General features: G+C 33.1%; 1 protein-coding gene across 1 annotated transcript; it reads right to left on the minus strand.

Annotated features, from left to right (window-relative positions):
• Positions 1-19,332: 19,332 nt before the first annotated feature.
• Positions 19,333-20,295, minus strand: LOC100720175 (olfactory receptor 10C1-like). The gene has a single exon (XM_003476008.2). The coding sequence runs from the start codon at positions 20,293-20,295 to the stop codon at positions 19,333-19,335; it is 963 nt and encodes a 320-aa protein (XP_003476056.2).

Below are 20,295 nucleotides of genomic sequence, written 5' to 3' on the forward strand. Positions count from 1 at the left end.
TTATGATTTTAAATATTACCTTCCTTCTTTTAATCTGCTGTTAGTGTGTTTTAACTCATGTAAAATTTAAATTTTCATGTCTGATTTGTTTGGGTCTTGGTGCCATATTCAAGTTATTTCTAAATTCAGTGAAGTGAAGCTTTTGCAACAGATTTTTCTTTTCTGAATTTTATATTTAGGTCATGAATCCATTTTGAGTTAATTTTTATGTGTGCTTATATAAGGGTACAACTTCATTCTTTTGCTTATGAATATACAATTTCCTAGAGCTATTAATTTAAAATACTATATTTTCCTCCAATGAATGGTAGTGGTATCCTGGAAAATATAATTTGACCATGTATGTCACTGTACTTGTTCCACACAGTTCTGGTTACTGAGGCTTGTAGTAATTGTTAAAATCAGGATGGAATTCTCCTAGCATCAGTCTTTTTCAAAGTTGTTTAGAACATTTGGATGTTTCTTGAGTGTCCATTTGAATTTTAGGGCTTTTTTTCTAGTTTTGAAGACACCGGAAGTTTGATGGAGATTGCATTGTATAAGCAGATTGAGTGGTACGGACATATTAACAGTATCAACTCTTTCACTACAAGAAGATGAAATGTCATTCCAGTTATGTGTTTAATTTCTTTCAAAATTGTGTCATAATTCTATCATATAAGAATTTCAACTTGGTCAAGCTAATTCTTGAGTACTTGATTCTTTTTGATGCTGCTAGTAAGTGCAATTATTTTGTAGTTTTCCCTTTTTATTTTTCACTGATAGTTTGTAGGGATGAAATTGATTTTCATGTATTGACTTTGTGTCTTGAATTTTGCTGAATTTGCTTATCAGTTGTTATAGTTTTTGCTGTTGAAATAGTTATGGTTTCTATATGAAAAATCATACCATCTGCACACCAAAATTATTTTACTTTTTTCTTTCTGATGTAAATGCTATCTAATTATCCATTATCAGTTATCTATCTACCTTCCCTAAATTTTCTTGCTAGCATTTCAAGTGCCAGTGCTATCTTGAGTAGAAGTAGGGAAATTGAAGTTTTCAACATTTACGATTATGTTTACTGAGTTTATGATTCATAAGTGTTATTATCTTGAAGTGATTTCTTTCTCTTCCTAGTTGGGGAAATATTTTTATCAAAAAGAATGTTGAACTTTGACAAATGCTTTTTCTGCATCATTTGAGATGATACTGTGTTTTTTCATTTTTTGAAAATATGGTTTATTACATTGATTGATTTTTATTTCTTCAATCATATTTAGCTTCCAGAAATAAATTTTTTTATATACTGATACTGGTTAGCTAATACTTGTTGAGTATGCTTATAGAATTTTTCTTAGGTCTATGTTTTTTTCTTGTATCCTGGCCTGTCTTTGCTATCAAGATAGTGTTGTTCTCATAGAGTGAGTTAAGCAGTGTTCACAATTCCTTTTTGTCTGAGAAAAGAGGGCTAACTAAGGCTTTTTTAACTGATAGAATTTACTGGTGAACTCATTATATTCAAGATGCTTGTCAGTAGATTTTTTGTTTGTTTTTTTGAGACAGGGTCCTGCTATGCATTTCAGGCTTTCCATAAATTCACTGTGTAGCCTAGTCTGACCTTGAACTCACAGCAATCTTCTTGCCTCAGCCTCCTCAGTGCTGGGATTATAGGTGTGCACCACCACTCCCAGCAATTCATAGTTTAGTTTTGATGATTTTCATATTTCTGAAATTAGTCAATTTCATCTGAGATATCCGATTTGTTGGCTCACAATTGCTTATATTTGTTTCTTAAAATTGCATAGGTGATAGAAACATCTCCTCTTTATTTCCTAATTTTAATAGTTTGAGTTTTCTTTCTTTCTTTCTTTCTTTTTTTTTTTTTTTCTTAGTACGTCTAAAGATGTGTCAAGGTATTAGGTCTTTTTATAGGGTCAACTTTCAGTTTCACTGATTTTTCTCTTTCATTTGACTGCTCCTTATGTTTTGGGGTATATAGTTTGTATTTTGTTTACATTCTTAATTTGTAGTGTATATTATTTTCTAACATTTTAATATAAACATTTATAACTATAAAAGTCTTCCTTAGCATTTCACTATGTCACATAAGTTTTTTAATTTAAGTTTTAATTTACATTAATCTTTAAGTATTTTCTAATTTTCCATATGGAACTAGTAGTATTATTTGGAAATTAGGATATCACTTTATTTGTAAGGGGCTGCCACTTTAAAAGGAGGCTTGAAGAAAGCAGGGACTTCACCCTGATAGGGGAGAAAGATGTTTTATCTTATGAATTCATTCTTCCTTTTTTCTTTATAACTTTTCTTTAATTATTTAATGCAGATGTGTCTGCTAGGATTCTCCTTTATGAAATTTTGTCATTTTGAAATAACTAAATACTAGGAGAATTATAAAGTATGTCAGTAAAGATGGACATCCTTTATTGTGCAGTGGTTATTGCATTTTACTTCTTAATGCTCACTTGGACTAATTAATGCCTATACTGCATATAAAGAAATGCATATTCACATTTCATGTATTTATAAATACATAGAGACATTTACAACAAATGAGGGGTTTTCAAGATATAAAATGCATTTCTGATGTATGACATTATTATTGAGAAAAACAATGAAATATAAAAAAATTATTTCAGCTTCTGTTATTTGATTGTTGTATTGTATTTCTAGGGAACATATCTTTTTCACCCTTTCAACTTTGTACTTGGCCTTCTATTTACAATATAGGATAACTGGAGTCAAGGCAAACTGAACATATATATGATATATATATATATATATACATATATATATATATGTGAATATATATATATAACATTAATGAATATCTTTCTTTTATTATATCTTCTTGAATTCAATATTTAATATATTATGAGTATTTAAAATTCATAGTATTATTGATATTGGCATTTTCATTTTATAATTTTATGTAGACTACTGTATGAAATTATTGTATAACTATCTACAACTTCTAGTTTTTGTTTACTGTTCAATTTTGAACCTTTCAGAAGCTTTGCTTGCTTTTGTTTTCAAATTTATTAGTTGCTTTATTTTCTCATTTGTATTAATTTTGTATTATATTTTTCCCAAATATTTCATCTTTACTCATTTTTATCATTTTTATGGTTTTATAGTATAGTGCCTGAATAAATTAACACTTGTCAATGGATGGTTTGAGGAAACGTGTTTTGTTTGTACACTAATATTAAAGTAATAAAAACTCATTGAAATTTATTCTTTCCCATTAATTTTTTCAATTATTCTTTTGCCAAAAAGGAATATAAATAGGTACTCCCTAGTACATGTTTTTATTATTTCTGTATTGTGACTAAGGAAAAAGTGTGAAGAAAACTTGGTAAGTTTTGAAGATTTACTTAAAAATGACTTGTTTTGATATGTAGGACTGTCAGACTACAAAGAAAAATTTAAAGGAATTGACAAATCTCTTTTTTTGGATACTTGTTTTATTCTGCATGTTATATCTGTATGTTAGCTGATCGCTTCAGTTAAATCTGTTTCAATTTAGGTCATGGAATAAGAAATAGAATTTATATTATTTTGCAGTGATTCTCTAATTAGTCCATAAAAGATGTTTCCATTACTAAGCCTTTAAAAATGAGGGCTTGACATGTTTACCCATAATAAGGCTGCTAAGTGGTAAAAGTCTATCATTATAACTCAACTCTCAATATTCTAAATTCTATCTTACTTTTTGTTTACAATGCTTTGCCCATATTTAGACTAGATAAAAATATTATTTACTAATTTATCTCATGCTTTAATCCCAAGAATTTGTGAAAATGATGAGATTATTTTTTCAAAGAAAGTCTCATTTTAATTATAATAGAGAAGAAAATCCCTTTGTGATATACTCCACATCTAAAGTATCTAGTGTGATTCTCAAGTTTGTAATCAAGAGAAATTCACATCTTTAATGCAGCAAACCCTGGAGACAAACACACATAGCACTTCCCTATTGTTGCATTAATTATCTTTATCCGTGGAGATTATTTATATAAATGTTTTCATTAAAGATGAAGTCATTATTTAGGTAGCATGTTTAGCGCCATTTTTACTTTGATGGTTTCCAAATTGTGTGTTTCCCAGTGGGTGCTTGAACTAATACTCAACTTTTATAGTTAAGTGTATCAGTTAGAGATAACTAAAAATAAGTTTGTGTCTTTGAGAAGTGTAATATATGATGGGATTCCACTGGTCTCAAGCTGCAATTGTATGTAGGAAAATTAATTTCCCAAGCTGACAAATTACCTAGTTTTGCTATAATTATAGATTGTACCAGAGCAACACTGGTGCATTGAAACTTTTGTATCCTTCTATGAATTACCTTCTATAATAGGTCTCACTGGGTATTATTAAAAAGTTAAATTAGTATGAAACAAAATTAAAATAACCCCACAAAATCTCTGGATAGATTATTATGGTACAATAGAAACTTGAAATAGCTTTAAGTGGTACACTAAAAGCTAAAAACTATAGTTGTCAGGGTTAATCATCTAAATTTTCACATTTGCCTCACATAAATACACATGTGCACTCATAAAACTCTCTTGCATGGATGTCAGCATTATTAGATGAACTCCCAGGGAGTTCATCTGTTAAAAGGAACTGATCGGCAACTACATTTTTATGATTCTTTCCCTAGAGAATTACATCTGCTCTTAATCATGTCTTTTTACCTCTTTTTAATAATATTTGAAATTATACTTTGTAGTTTACACCCTCAATCGTTGGAAGTTAATTTAGAACTGATTTACATTTATTACCTTTGGTGGAAATACTGTTCTTATTATAGTAAGTTTAAAAAATAAGCTTCAATAAATGGGAATAAATGAAAACTCTCTTCCTAAAACTGTTTCTATATTTATAGACAAACGGACACTAGTTTCTCTTGCTTCTAGTACCATCATTTAAGATGAAAATTTACCCAATATTTGGAAATTTTAATTACTTTAAAGTTCAATCTGAGTGTCAAAGTACAATATAAAGTCTACCTTGACATGGTACCACATTTCCACTCAAAAATATAGTGGTATTATTTCTATTCCTTCAGTGCATATCTGATGGACAGATATGGTACATAAATGTAATTTACAGATAATTTGTTAATTACAGCAAGTGGATATACTGTGAATTACTTTAAGTACTATGTGCCATATTCTTAAGTATACTTTTAGCCAGAGAAGCAATACAATAACATTATAAATGAATTTAAACATTAATGTATCTTTGACATGATGCACATCACAAGTAACATATAGCAACTAAGGATGCATAGAATGAAAACAAAAATCTTTATCCAAGACACATATTATATTTAATCATCTTTAAAATGTTTTTCTCCTTGTCAAACTAGGGGTAAACAGGGAGATAATTAGGGAAGTAATTCCCTGACTGTTGACCAAAATTCATAAGAAAGAAGAAAGCAAAGTGGAAAGAATCCTGTATTCCACTTTGCTCTCTTCTTTCTTTCTGCTTATATCTCTAGAATAATTGAAAAGGAGAAAGGACATTGTTGATCAAAATGAATTTTATTAAAAATTAAGCATTTATAGTTCTTATTGAAGCTAATTTTAGTAAATAATTACACTATAATTCAATTGTTTCTTCCATATTTTCCAGAATTTCATATCATATAGAAATAGGGTTTTTTATTTTAAAAACAAAAAAACCCATATAAAAGTAATGATAAAGAATTTTAAAACAAAATAATAGGAAATAACTGGTTAATATATTGCATATAGTTATCTTCCAAGTAGCTCAGATTACAAGGTATAGGCATGAAAAAAATGATCAAGCAATTCAACAGTGAAACTACTCTTTTGATGAAATAATAGACATCAGTAGTATAGTTCTGTATTATATATATCTATATATATATATTCTTTACCTTTGTTTCTTTCTCTTCCTTCCCCCATCCCAGTTGTTCTTTCCTTTTGAGCACTTTTTTCTCTTTCACTTTCATGATATCTATTGTACAGTTTGTATTTTATTTAATCTTTCAGTTTTTTTACACTAGAGAGACAATATGGTATTTACAGATGTGAGTCTGATTTGTTTCATTTATGAGCATGGCCTCAAGTTGCATACATTTATCTACAAAAGCCTCAAGCTTATGCTTCTTTATAGCTGAGTAGTAGTACTCCATAGTATAAAAATACATCTTTTTTTTAATACATTCTATAGTCGATGGGCACTTGGATTATTTCCAAGATTTAGCTGCTGCAAATTGTTCTGCTATACACATGAGTATGAATATATGGCTGTGATATGATGCTTTTAGCTCTGGGAAAATAGCAGAGGAATGGCTAGGCTGATAGCAGAAATTTTGAAGACTTAGGGATAGAAAAAGAGCTCATGAACAAAATGAAAACTGCAAGAAAACTATCAGAATGAAACAACATCTTGGGATCTCACCTTAATTAAAAGTTTTTGCACGTCAAAAGAAATCACCAGCAGAGTGAAAAGAAAACCTACAGAATGGGGAAAAAATTTAGCTAACTGTCCCTTAGAAAAAGGACATCTAAACATAAAAGAATTTGAAAATATCAGGACCCCCCAAATTTAAAGACCCAACCTAAAACTGGGCATCTGAGATGCATATGCATTTCTCAGATGAAGCAATACAAATGACAAATAAAATGAAGAAATGTTCAGCATCGCTGGTCATTCGAGAAATGCAAATTAAAACATTCCATTCCACTCCAGAAAGAATGACTGTCATCCAGAAATTATGCAGTAACAAATTTTGGCGGGGCTGTGCGGAAAAATGAACTCGTCCTCACCGTTGGTGGGAATATGGATTAGTGTGGAATCAGTGTGGAGACAACTCAAAAAATGAGAAAATTTTTTTGAGAGGTAGTTTTAAAAATGTTTCATAAAGTCGAGGTTCCCATTGTCATTTTTAGTTAAATAGAATTGCAGGGTTGAAAATACACTATTAAATGATTATGTGATAGAAATTAATTCTTAAACACATTTAATTTCAGTTGTCTATATTATAGAACTCATGCATGTAAACAATACCCCCAAAACCTGGAAATCATAGTCTACCTAAAATAGAATTAAGAGGCCAGTGAGGAGAAAGGAAACTGACACTTAAATTTTAGAAATTCTGTTTTTGGTGTATACTACATAGATTAAATATTTTAATCTAAGAAATAACCCAGAGTTAACCATATCTGTATGAGTCCTGAATCAGTAATCAAGGTACACTTATTCTTCATCAATTGAGAGTTTTGTAGTTTTGAAGGTAGTTCATTTTCAAAATGAATGAACTTTGCTCCTTAGATTTTCATCGTATTGAACAAAGAGGAGTTTTCCTGAGGCTCCCTCCCCACGTTTTGAAATCTGCCCTGTTTGTCCTTGAGAATAAGTCAACTTTATTGTAACTTGATATGACTTTAATCTTTTTATGAAATATTCAATTTCCATAATGATTTTTCAAATCTTTTCTGTCATGGTCAAAAATAGAAGTACTGGCTATTTTTATGAACTTGCTGCACTATTATTTTCTGGGCATTTAGGATACAGTGATCTTTAGATTTTGATACAACACTCATTTGTTCATTTATTCAAAAAGTATTTATTTAGTGCCATCTAGGTCTTTCTTTAAGGATGAGCCAGGATCTAATTCATAGAATTCTTGGATTCAATATTGTGAAAATTATTGATAGCTATGGCAAAATCTGTCTAAAACAGATTATAAATTATTGGAAAAAACATGTGAATGAAGCACAATCACGCTAAGAAAAATAGAATTATTGATGAAAATAAGCCATATGGTTTTCATTTAGTGTACCCATAAAACAGTGAAAAACAAAGAAGACATTGATATATATGTAAATTTTAAAATAACAAAACACATATACATTTAATAAAATTGTATCATCATATTGAGAGTTAATTGGCAGAAAATCTCATATTTTTTTACAAAATGTGAAAGTACAAGCGGATATTAAGATGTACCTCTTGTAATCATTGTAAGGTTTTTCCACCAGATGGCGGTACTGGCAAGCTTTTCCCAGGCACAGCACTCATTTGATTCTTATGCTAAAACACATCACCTCTGAATTTCTTAAACTGGTAGCATGTAAATAAAGTTATGTAGTAATCTTCCTTTTTACAAGATATTTATTTGTCAATTAGTATAGAGTTGATTGTGTTAAGTTAGAAACGTATAATTTGTTGAAAATTTGGGGCTATACAAACTTCTATTGTTACTATTAATATCAGATTAAACAATTTTTGCCAGATGGATCAATAATTATTAACAAGCACTTGCCATGTGCTTTATAAGGCAGTAGTCACTGTGTGTAGAAATGGAAAATATATTTTATTAATCTAAAGCATTACTATTAAAATTCAAAAATTAAAACATGACTGCAAATATTTACTATTTAAATAGAATCTGAACTGAGAGTATAGTTCAGTGGTACAGAGAATCATGAGCAGGTTTATAGGTCTCGCTTTGATCTTCAAAAGAGAGACAGAGGGGGAGAAAAAGGGAGATGGAGGTAGAGGGAGAAAGAGAGAGTGAAGGAGGGAGAGGGGGAGACAGAAAGATGAGAGAGAGAGAGAGAGAGAGAGAGAAAGAGAGCCAACTAACCACATACTTTGGTTTGAGTACATTTGTACTTCAGACAACCTAGTCATAATGGTTACTTTTGGATTTTATAATTTGTCTAACACTTTATTTATTGAGAAAGCAGAAAAAGTCAGTTTTGGAGGCTGTGCAGCCTGGGTGAGTGTCCCCACACCATCCCCTGAGCCCAGGGGTTTAAGATCCTCAATCTGGCCCCTACCAGGGAACTTTGCAGCTTCCTGTTGCACTGGATAAGCTCAGCAGGTCTTGAGCCCACTTGCACCAACTGCCCTGCTTCCAGCTGTGCTTGGCAGATGCTGGGGTTTTGAGCCTGCTGGCACTTTCAGTCTCAGAGGCTGGGTGGCCTGGGGTGAGTGTCCCTGCACCATCCCCCATGCCCAGGGATTTTAAGATCTTCACTCCAGCCCCAGCCAGAAACTCATAGCTTCCTGCTGCTCTGGACAAGCTCAGCAGGGTATTGAGCCTGCCTGTACCAACTTCCCTGCTTCCTGCTGTGCTTGGCTGACTCTGAGGGTTTGGGCCTATAGGTGCCCTAAATTCTGGAAATGGGGCAGCCTGAGGTGAGTGTCTCTGCACCATCCCAAACCAGGAAGTTTGGGATCATTACTCCCACCAACCAGCCAAGGAACTTCACAGATTGCTGCCACACTCAACCTGTACCTTAGGGCTTGGGCTTGCTGTCCCAACCCCAGTGACCCTCTCTCAATCCAGGGAACTGGGCAGCCAGAGTCCCAGGAGCTGTGGGCATAAAAGAGGATTTCTAACATGTCCTGAGGAAACCTTGGAATAAGACTTGAAACACAGAAATATAGGAAAATGACAAAACAAAAGACCAAATTACAATCTCAAACCTCCAGCCCATCCCAAGAAACTTTAGGAGCTATGTACACAGAAGAAAATATATGCCATACACCTGAAATACCTGACATAATAGCAACTGAAATAAAGAAACAACTCTGGGAGGCTTTAAAGGAGTTCAAACTAGAAAGAATCTCCCAAGTAAAAGAAGAAATGATAAAAGAAATGAAAGAGATGCTGAACATATCTAAAGAAGACACAGTTAAAAAATTGGAGGAACTAAACAAAAAGGTAGAATCCCTGGATGAACAATAAAAGAAACAAACAATACATAAAGCAGATGCAAAGAGATATATAGGAAATAAAAAATTCCATTGAAAGTTGTAAAAACTGCCTCAATGAAAGTGAAGATAGAATTTCAGACCTCGAAGACAAGATTATGGCTAGTGAATAGGAAAAGAAAGATCTTTTAAAAATAACAAGGAATCAGGAAATAACAATTCAACAGCTGCAAGATGATGCAAAGAAAGACAACATAAGATTGATAGGGATAAATGAAAAAAAGGTGACAACACAAAGATATCAAGAAGTTATTTACAGAATTAATAGCTGAAAATTTCCCAAACATGAGAATGGAAACTGACATACAGATCATTGAAGCATATAGAACTCGAAATATCCTTAACCAAAATGAAACTACACCCAGACATATAATAACTTACATCCAAGAAATCTAACATAAGAATAGAATATTAAAAACTACTGGAGAGAAGAGACAGATCACCTATAAAGGAAAGCCTATCAGGATCACAGCAGCCTTCTCAACCCAAACAGTGAAGTGAGAAGAGCATTGAGGGAAGTGCTTCAGATCCTAAAAGAAAATGACTTCCAAGCCAGACTGACATACCGTGCAATACTGTCCTTCAAAATGGATAGAGAAATGAGATACTTTCATGACAAAGAACAGCTGAAGAACTTCATGACCATCAAACCAACCCTGCAAAGAATACTGAATGACACTCTAGAAAGACGTAGGAAAAACTCACTAAGAAAGGTAGACAAATGAGTGAAAAGATACAGAAGCAAAGCAGGAAGGTAACATATCAAAAATAAACCCATATGTATTGGTTTTATCATTAATGTAAATGGCCTCAATTCACCAATTAAAAGAAACAGACTGGAAGAATGGATCAAGAAACAACATCCAACCATATGCTGTCTACAAGAAACCCATCTAAGCCAAAAGGATACTCACAGACTGAAAGTCAAAGGATGGAAAACAATAATTCATGCAACAGGAACCCCACCCCCAAAAAACCAGTGGGGGTAGCTATTCAGATTGCAGACAATGTCAACTTCAAACCAAGAATGATCAGAAGAGATAAAGAAGGTCATTACATAGTGGTTATGGGAAAACTTCAAGAGGAAAAGATAACTATCTTAAATATACATGCACCAAATTCCAGAGCACCCAGTTATATAAAGCAAGTATTAACAGAAATGAAAAACCAAATTAGCAGTAACACAATTATAACATGAGACCTTAACACACCATTGACACCAAGGGACAGATCAACCAGACAGAAAATCAGCAAAGAAATAACAGAAGTGAATCATACCTCTGAACAAATGGACTTGATAGACATGTACAGAGTATTCCATCCAACAACATCAGAATACACATTCTTCTCAGCAGTACATGGGACATTCTCTAAAATAGATCATATATTAGCCCACAGAACATATTTAAATAAATGCAAAAGTTGAAATTATCTCATGCATTTATTGGATCATAGCACCATGAAATTAGAAATTAATCGTAAAAGACACAGCAAAAATCCCACAGACACATAGAAACTGAATAACACACTCTTGAGTAATCAGTGGGTCACAGGGGAAATTAAAGAAGAAATTAAACAATACCTACAAGCAAACGAAAATACAAACACAATTTACTGGAATCTGTGTGATGCAATGAAAGCTGTCCTCAGAGGAAAATTTATTGCATTGAGTTCTTACATCAGGGAAACAGAATGAATACAAGTAAGTAACCTGATGCTACACCTCAAACATCTAGAAAAAGAAGAGCAAGTCAAGCCCAAAGTCAAAATAAGGGAGGAAATTATAAAAATCAGAGCAGAAATTAATGCAATAGAGACTTAAGAAAACAATCCAAAGAATCAACGAATCAAAGAGTTGGTTCTTTGAAAGAATAAATAAAGATAAGCCCTTATCAAACCTAATTTAAAAAAGGAAGAAAAAGCTCAAATTCATGCAATAAGGAATGAAAAAGGTGAAATCACTACAGACTCTGTACAAATGCAGAAGATCATCAATGCCTACTTTGAAAATCTCTCATAAATTTGATAACACAGAAGAAATAGACAGGTTACTGCAAACATATAAGTACCAAAGATAGGTCAAGAATATGTAAAACTGCTGAGTAACCCAATTTCTATTAATGAAATTAAAAATGTTAATTAAGTCCTTACCTACAAAGAAGAGCACATGTCCAGATGGATTCACTGCAGAATTCTACAAGAAGTACAAGGAAGACTTAATGCTCACATTCCTCAAACTCTTTAGTGAAATTGAAAGAGAAGCAATCCTTCCTAAGTCATTCCTGGAAGAAAATATTACTCTAATACCAAAACTTCAGAAAGACCCAACTAAGAAGGAGAACTACAGGCCAATCTCCCTAATAACCACAGATGCAAAAATCCTCAATAAAATATTGGCAAATAGAAAACAGCAAATCATCAAGAAGATTATACACCAGAACCAAGTGGGATTCATCCCAGGCATGCAAGAATTGCTCAACATACATAAATCAATAAATGTAATCCACCATATCAATAAAGCCAAAGGTAAGAATCACGTGATCATCTCTATAGATGCAGAAAAAGCTTTTGATAAGGTCCCATATTCATTTATGATAAGAACCTTACAGAAAATTGGAATAGGTGGTCTTTACCTCAGTATAATAAAGGCCATCTATGACAAACCAACAGCCAGTATCATACTAAATGGCCCAAAACTGAACTTTACCTTAAATCAGGCACAAGACAAGGATGTCCCGTACCACCACTCCTATTTAACACAGTACTGGAAATACTAGCCAGAGCCATTAGACAAGAGAGAAAAATAAAAGGCATAAAGACAGGAAAAGAGAAAGTTAATTTATCATTATTTGTGGACGGCATGATACTCTACATAGAAGATCCCCAAACTCCATTGAAAGACTCCTAGATATAATAAATAAATTCAGCAATGTAGCTAGATACAAAATCAATATTCAAAAATCAATAGCATTTCTGTGCACTAACAACAAAATCACAGAGAGAGAAATAACAGAAGCCACACCTTCATACTAGCAACCAAACAATGAAATATTTAGGAATTGTTCTCATTAAAGAGATAAAAGATCTATATAGGGAAAATTATAATACACTGAAAAAAGAAATTGAAGAGGATCCCCCAAAATGGAAAGACATCCCTTGCTCATGGATAGGAAGAATAAATATTGTGAAAATGGCCATTCTCCAAAAACTGTTATACAGATTCAATGCATTCCCAATAAAAATACCATCAACATACCTCATAGATCTAGAGAAATCACTCCTAAAATTCATCTGGAACCAGAGAGATCTAGAAGAGCAAAGACAGTTCTAAGCAGTAAAGGCAAGGTGGGAGGCACCACAATTCCTGACTTGAAGTTATACTACAAAGCAACTGTAGTAAAATCAATATGGTACTGGTATCAAAACAGAGCTGAAGATCAACGGAATAGATTAGAAGATACAACCACAGCTACAAACACACTCATCTACCTTATCTTTGATAAAGGGGCCAAACATGTTCATGGGAAGGACAGTCTCTTTAATAAATGGTGTTGGAAAAACTGGCTCTCCATATGCCAAAAACAGACTATACCCATGTCTATCCCCATGTACTAAATTAAAATATAAATGGATCAAAGATCTGAATATTAAAACAGAAACACTAAATCTATTGGAAGACAAATTGAGTAAAAATCTTGAAGACATAGGTGTAGGTAGAGAACTCATGAACAGGAATCAAACCGCAGGGGAAATAATTCCCAGAACCAACCACTGGTATATTATTAAAACCTGTACATAAAAAAAAATCTCTAGCATAGTAAAAAGAAAACCTAGGATCTTGGAAACAATCTTAGTGAACTGTCTTTTAGACAAAGGACTTCTGTGTAAAACATATAAAGAATTAAAAAAAAATCAGACCCCTAAAATTCAGAGGTCAAATCCAGAAAATAGGCATCTGAGATGAATACACAATTCTCAGATGAAAATATACAAATGGAAAATAAATACATGGAAAAATGTTCATCATCATTACTCATTAGAGAAATGCAAATTAAAACCACACTGAGATTCCATCTCACTCCTGAAAGAATGGCCAGGATCAAGAAAACTACCAACAACAAATGCTGGAGAGGCTGTGGGGAAATAGGAACTCTCCTGCTCTGTTGGTGGGAGTGTAGCCTGTGCAACCACTGTGGAGGTCAGTCTGGAGATTTCTCAAAAGGCTGGGATTGGAAGTGCCATTTGTTCCAGCCATTCCACTTCTAGGCATATTCCCAGAAGAACTGAGAACTTCATACCACAGTGATATAGGTGCACCCATGTTTATAGCAGCACAATTTGTAATAGCCAGATCTCGGAACAACCTAAGTGTCCATCAACTGAGGAATGGATAAAAAAGTTGTGGTATTTTTATACAATGGAGTACTACTAAGCTCTAAAGAATGGTCACATTGAAATATTTATAAATAAATTGGCACAGCTTGAGACCGTACTCATAAGCGAAATAAATCAAACTCACATGTATAAATACTAAATAGTTTCCCTCGTGTAAGAAATGGTAAGAATACATAAAAGTATGTGGTAATCATGACTTCCTATTATATTGTTTTAAAGCATTATAATATTTTCATTCATTAATTGGAATGGTTTTATTCTGGGGTGTTTGATTTTATTGTCTGTGATGGTATGATCAGTTATTGTGAAGAAGACATTATTATAGCTAGTGCTGATTTAATATCAGCTTGTTTCGAAGTCCCATCCAACTTTTGTTCTTCTGTCTCCATTGGTTTTATCATGTTATATATATCTTATTGGATTTTATTATATGTGATAGTATAAACAAATTTTTTTATAGACAAGGAGATAATATAGAAACCATTGTTCATTTTCTGTTAGTTGGTTCTAAATATCCTGTAATACTTCCATTCTCTTGAATGGTTTTACACTGTCTTGTTATGTTTGATGCTATAGTATATGAGGGTATACTCAAATATTTCAAGGAAAGAGATACTATGGTAGCTACTGTTATGTTGGATTATCTTGTGGTGCAATACTATGTTGCTTAAATTGTTCTTTTTTGACCTATGTTGTTATGTCCCCTTTTATCTTAATTTTTTTAAAAATAAAAAATAAAAATGAAAGTAGAAAAAGTCTCATGAATTAAAATTCTTAAGAATTCCTCTACATGAGTGACTACATTATCTCATTATTACCTGTTTAGTAAAATTGCATCATTCCTGTGTTACTCTTAAAAGATAAGATTAATTTGGGTATACTATATTAATTTGATTAAATAGTGGAGTTATTCATGTTTCTTTTAATTCCTAAAATATGTAAGGCCAATCATTGAATAATATCATATATAAGAATAATTAGAATCTATAAGATGTAGAATAATCTATAAGAATAACTTAATAACTAACCTTTTGTAGAAGAGTAGAAAAATGAAAACAAAATTAGTTTCTTAATTCTTAAGAAACTTAAGTTTTCTTAAGTCTCTAGAATTTTGATTAAAATGACTTTTGAATTTTACATAGGTATTTCAATTACTATTGCCATGGCTTTTGTATTCTCCAAAGGGACACATTTAAAATGTTGGTCCATAGGTGGCGCTATTGAGAGTCAGTGTAACCTTTGATCAATGAGACCTTGTGGGACATCTTTACATTATTCAAGGTGTGCCCTCAAAAGCAACTGTGGCAGTGCTTTCTCTCTCTCTCTCTCTCTCTCTCTCTCTCTCTCTCTCTCTCTCTCTCTGTCTCTCTCTGTCTGTCTTTCTCTCTGTCTCTGTCTCGCTGTCTCTATCTCTCCTTTAGATATGAGCATATTCACTCCTACCATAATGTGTCATTTTCACCCACAGCCCCAAACTAATGGTGCTGTGTAAATTTTGAGGTTAAACTGCCAGAACTCAGTTAAATAAATCCTCATAAGAAACGCGTTAGGATTTATGTTATAGTAATGTGAGGCAACTAACACAGAAGCACCTGCACAAGAATGATGTAAATGAATGATAAATGAAGAGTTATCATCCCATGAAACACAAACTCCAGTGCATTATTCCTTACTTGTGCTATAGCTCTCAGAAAGTCCAGTATGGCTATGTATTTTCAAATTCAAAGATAATACTTTATTCTAGTTTGTGCAAGTAAATACTGATTTTGTTTGCCATAGTTTTGTTGATCTTCCTGAAAGATCTTGTACATACTTTGTTACATGTATATACCTGAATTGATAATCTTTTTCAAGGTCTTCCTACTTCATACCTTTCTAACCCTGCTTTTGTGTATGTTTGTTGTTTTCATGAAACAGGGTCTTGTTAAGTTGCCAGGGTGTCCTCCAACTTAAATTCTCTCATTTCTAGGACTACAGGCATGCCCCACTAAACCCAGGCCTGTCTTGGTTTTGAAGACTACTGCAGTGAACTGCAAATGATCCTAGCGTTTATGTTCACAGAGTGGCCTATCCCTAAGTCTAGATTATACAATTTGAACTCTCCTTTAAGTCTTAAGTCATTTCATGCTGCACTCAGATGGCAGGACCTAAGGTAGTCACAGATTTTTCTAATAAAGCGTTCAAATGGAGAACTGAAGTCCACCAGTTTCACCTAGTAATGGGGATAAATTTAAAAAATAATGATTTGCCTTGATGTACTCTCAATATAATTTTATGTACTTGTAACACTCCCAACTCTTATCTTTGGGGACCTGGAAATTTTATAAGCAAAACAGTTCTAAATGTTTCATACTTCTTATCCTCTCTGTATCTTCCTCACATGGAGTGTCCACATAAATGTGGTTGAGTGATTTCCAGCCTTTATAATGAACCAAGTTATTATTGATTCATTTGGAATTTAAAATGTCTCTGTTCTTCAGCATTGCTCTCAAAATTTCATAAGCAAGTGGAAAGAACTTTCCATACTTAGACAAAGTAGACAAGAAGCACATTGGTAGGAAGAATTGCCATAATTTATGAATGGGAAGAAATGTCTAATTTAAATTTTTAGTCATTGGCTGAGCTAGTGTTTATGTGTGTGTGGGGAGGAGTGATATATAATCTCATGCATAGTTACATATTACTTACTGAGTGTTAAAGAATAATGGTAGATGAATCAGTTTAACAATGTACTCAAATATAGTTAACTTTTAAAAAAATCTTTTTATTATTTTGAAGGTAGGAAAATACAACAGAACAAAACAGAACAAAGCCAACTGAGACAATGCAGTGAAATTGGTACAGACCATCACAGCAGGTTGCTGGGATAACAGTAATAGGTTCCTTAGTACATCTCGTTATCTTCACAATAGTTGTTCTTTCAATCAGGTATAGCAAAATCAAATGAAATTCAGGATATTATAGAACTTATCAAAACAGAATATTGAATGGAACAATTCAATTAATCAGAACAAAGTAAAACAATGATAAAAATATTTGCCTTCACAGAGATGGCAGAAGGAAATCCCCATATTTTCTATATTGCATATGGTCAACCTCCCAAGAGATACTCAGACCTCTGGCTCCCATTTGCTAATACAGGGGGATAGGATGTTTGATTCTCAGTCTGTGCACTGGTAGGCTCATGGTTGCTTACCAGGGAGGCACGCAGGTTGCTTTGTTTCCCAGCATGCTGAGTTCTAACAAGATAGCAAGAAGGTTGCTTTGTTTCTACTTGCCCTGAGTTAATTTTTTAATATCAAATTGAGTTGCTTTACTATTTTTTCAAGTATTTTATTCTTAGCCATACTTAGATATTAATAATAATATCAAGATTTCTTGTTAGAAAATTGTATTATTAAATAATCATTAAAACTATAGCAACAAAATCTATTTCTCAGGACCCTGAGCCAAATTCATGAATTATAATTATGCCGATGGTACTTAGCTTACTCCTCAGTACTTTCATTACTTGAGTTTACTTAAATACAAGGTTCCGTGGCATTCAGAATACTATACAATAGCTGGAATCAGTTTAAAAATAGCTACAAATTCAATAAATTGTCTTAGACAGCAATTAATTTTGGGATGAAATCAATTGCTCAGAATAACAGCAAATACCTTTATATGTTACTCTAAATAATAAGTAACTGTTATTGATGACTATTTAATGTCTAGTTACATACCAGCTGATTATCGGTGATGTTTATAACATTCAATCTTCATGTCTTGTAGGAATTACCAAAAATAAAATAATTGGTTCATCTATCATTGGGTCATGCTACTATGTATTAAAAGAAAAGAATATTTTGAAAAGAACATCAAAGAGAAAACAACAAAACATGAAGTATTGATCACAAAGGAGGTATTTTGCATTGCAAAACACATAAAAGCAATTCACAGTCAATGAAACTGTACAGTAAACCCACAGTAGCAGCAAGAAACAAAAGAGACATAAAAATTTCTCTGTGTAGAAAATATATATACATGTTTTAAAATTTTTATCCTTCAAAGAACTATTTAATCTTAAAAGTAAATCAAATACCTTTAAACTATCTTGTATAAAACACTTATATTTATAATGGAAGGTTCTCTGGTGAATAAATAATAAATATAAAGCTGATTGTGTACTTTGTTTATATACTCATAGCACGGAGTTGCTGTAAATAGGAAAAGAAACAGTGTAATTGGCTCATGTTTAGTTTGAGTAATGAATTATGAGGAAGGATTCACCATAATTTTGAAAAATATTACATTTATATTTATCAAGGCTTCATTAGGAAAATAATAGCTATTATTATTGTTGTTAATAATAGATATTTAACATCTCAGAGGTTCAAGGGAAAGTTAAACTATAAGAAGTTCATATACAATGGTTTACAATTTTCTTCTGTAAAATGCCTGTAGCTTTAAGTTTAAGAATTAGATTTCTGCTTCCCAGAGACAGAAAACAAATGAGCAAAAAAAAAAAAAAAAGTTGTCATGGAGACAAAATCCTTTTCTTATATTTAAACCAACTCTCTACTACCATAAATACAGTTATATCTAACATTTCTGTATAGTAAAACTTCAGAATTTAATTGGACACGTCACCTCTTATATCCCTCTAACGTAATTTACCAGTTCAAGGTCCAAAGCCAACTATTATCCAATTGTCAAAATTTTGATTCATTTTACCTGAAAGAATTTCTAGAAGTCTAGCAGAGTAAAAAGCAAAGCATTACTATCAAGATTAGTGGTCCAGGGATCAACTTTTAAACAATCCTTTATGATGGCAAGTGTGCGTATTCCCTTTCTGTATTGATGGAGAAAGTGATAAGTTTTAGAATTGTATGTTATATTGCTTTCCTTGCAGCATTATATTTTAAATATTTCCATCAATTCAAAAATTCTGACATTTAAAAATATTTCCCATAATTCAGGAGATGCTTTAAATATTATTGATCAAAGGAATGATAATTGAATGATCCAACTTCTGCATTCTTTTACTTGCTTGCATTGAAAAATATAAAACAAATCCAAGTGTCTTTGGCTTGCTATGCTATAAAAGCATCAGTGACAATAGAGGAAAGGGGTTATAAAGTATTGGGTCAGGACTACAAAATATTAAACATTGCAGCCACTCGGGTTGCATTAAGCCATTTGTTCAAGTGGGTTCTTGTGTGCTACCCTGTGAAAGGCTTCCTTTACTTCTTTATTTCTCAAAGTATAGATGACAGGATTCAGAGCAGGTGTGACTACAGTGTACATGAGTGCAGTGGCCCTGTCTGTGTCTGGAGTGTGTGCAGTCTTGGGTTGGAGATAAGTGAACAAGGCCGTGCCAAAGAACAGAGACACAACCAGGACATGAGAGGAACACGTGGAGAAAGCTTTGCGTCTGCCAGCTGCTGAAGAGATTCTCAAGATGGTCACAAGGATGCGCACATAGGAACACAGAATGAGGAGACAAGGACCCATAATAAAGACCATGGAGACAACAAACAATACACTCTCATTATAAGAGGTATCCACACAAGCCAATTTAACTACAGGCATGATGTCACAAAAGAAGTGCTCAATCCTTCCTGTTCCACAGAAAGGTAAAGTGAAGATCCAGGTGACCTGAGTTGATTCTACCACCATCCCCGTGATCCATGATGCTGCAGCCAATTTCAAACAGACTGGAGGGCTCATCCAGAGAGTGTAATGCAATGGGTAACAAATAGCTACAAAGCGATCATAAGCCATGGCTGCTAGAAGGCAGCATTCTGTCAGTCCCAAAATGGCAAATACATACATCTGGGCTGCACATCCACTCACGCTTATGGTCTTGTTTTTCACCAGCAGGTGCACCAGCATCTGAGGCACCACACTGGTGATGTAGCACATCTCCAGAAAGGAAAGGTTCGTCAGGAAGAAATACATGGGAGTGTGTAAGGAAGGCGTCACCCAGATCAGACAGATGATGATGAGGTTTCCTCCCACTGTAAAAATGTAGACTATTAAGAACACTAAAAACAGTACAGGTTGTAACTCTGTTAGAGAGGAAAAAGCCACAAATGTGAATTTAGTGCAGAGCGACTGGTTTCCATTCATCATGGGCTCAGAGCCAGACAT

The sequence above is a fragment of the Cavia porcellus genome, unplaced genomic scaffold, assembly GCF_034190915.1.
Source record: "Cavia porcellus strain 051 isolate PalLab524CR breed Dunkin Hartley unplaced genomic scaffold, mCavPor4.1 scaffold_8, whole genome shotgun sequence".
In the NCBI taxonomy this organism is placed as follows: Eukaryota; Metazoa; Chordata; class Mammalia; order Rodentia; family Caviidae; genus Cavia; species Cavia porcellus.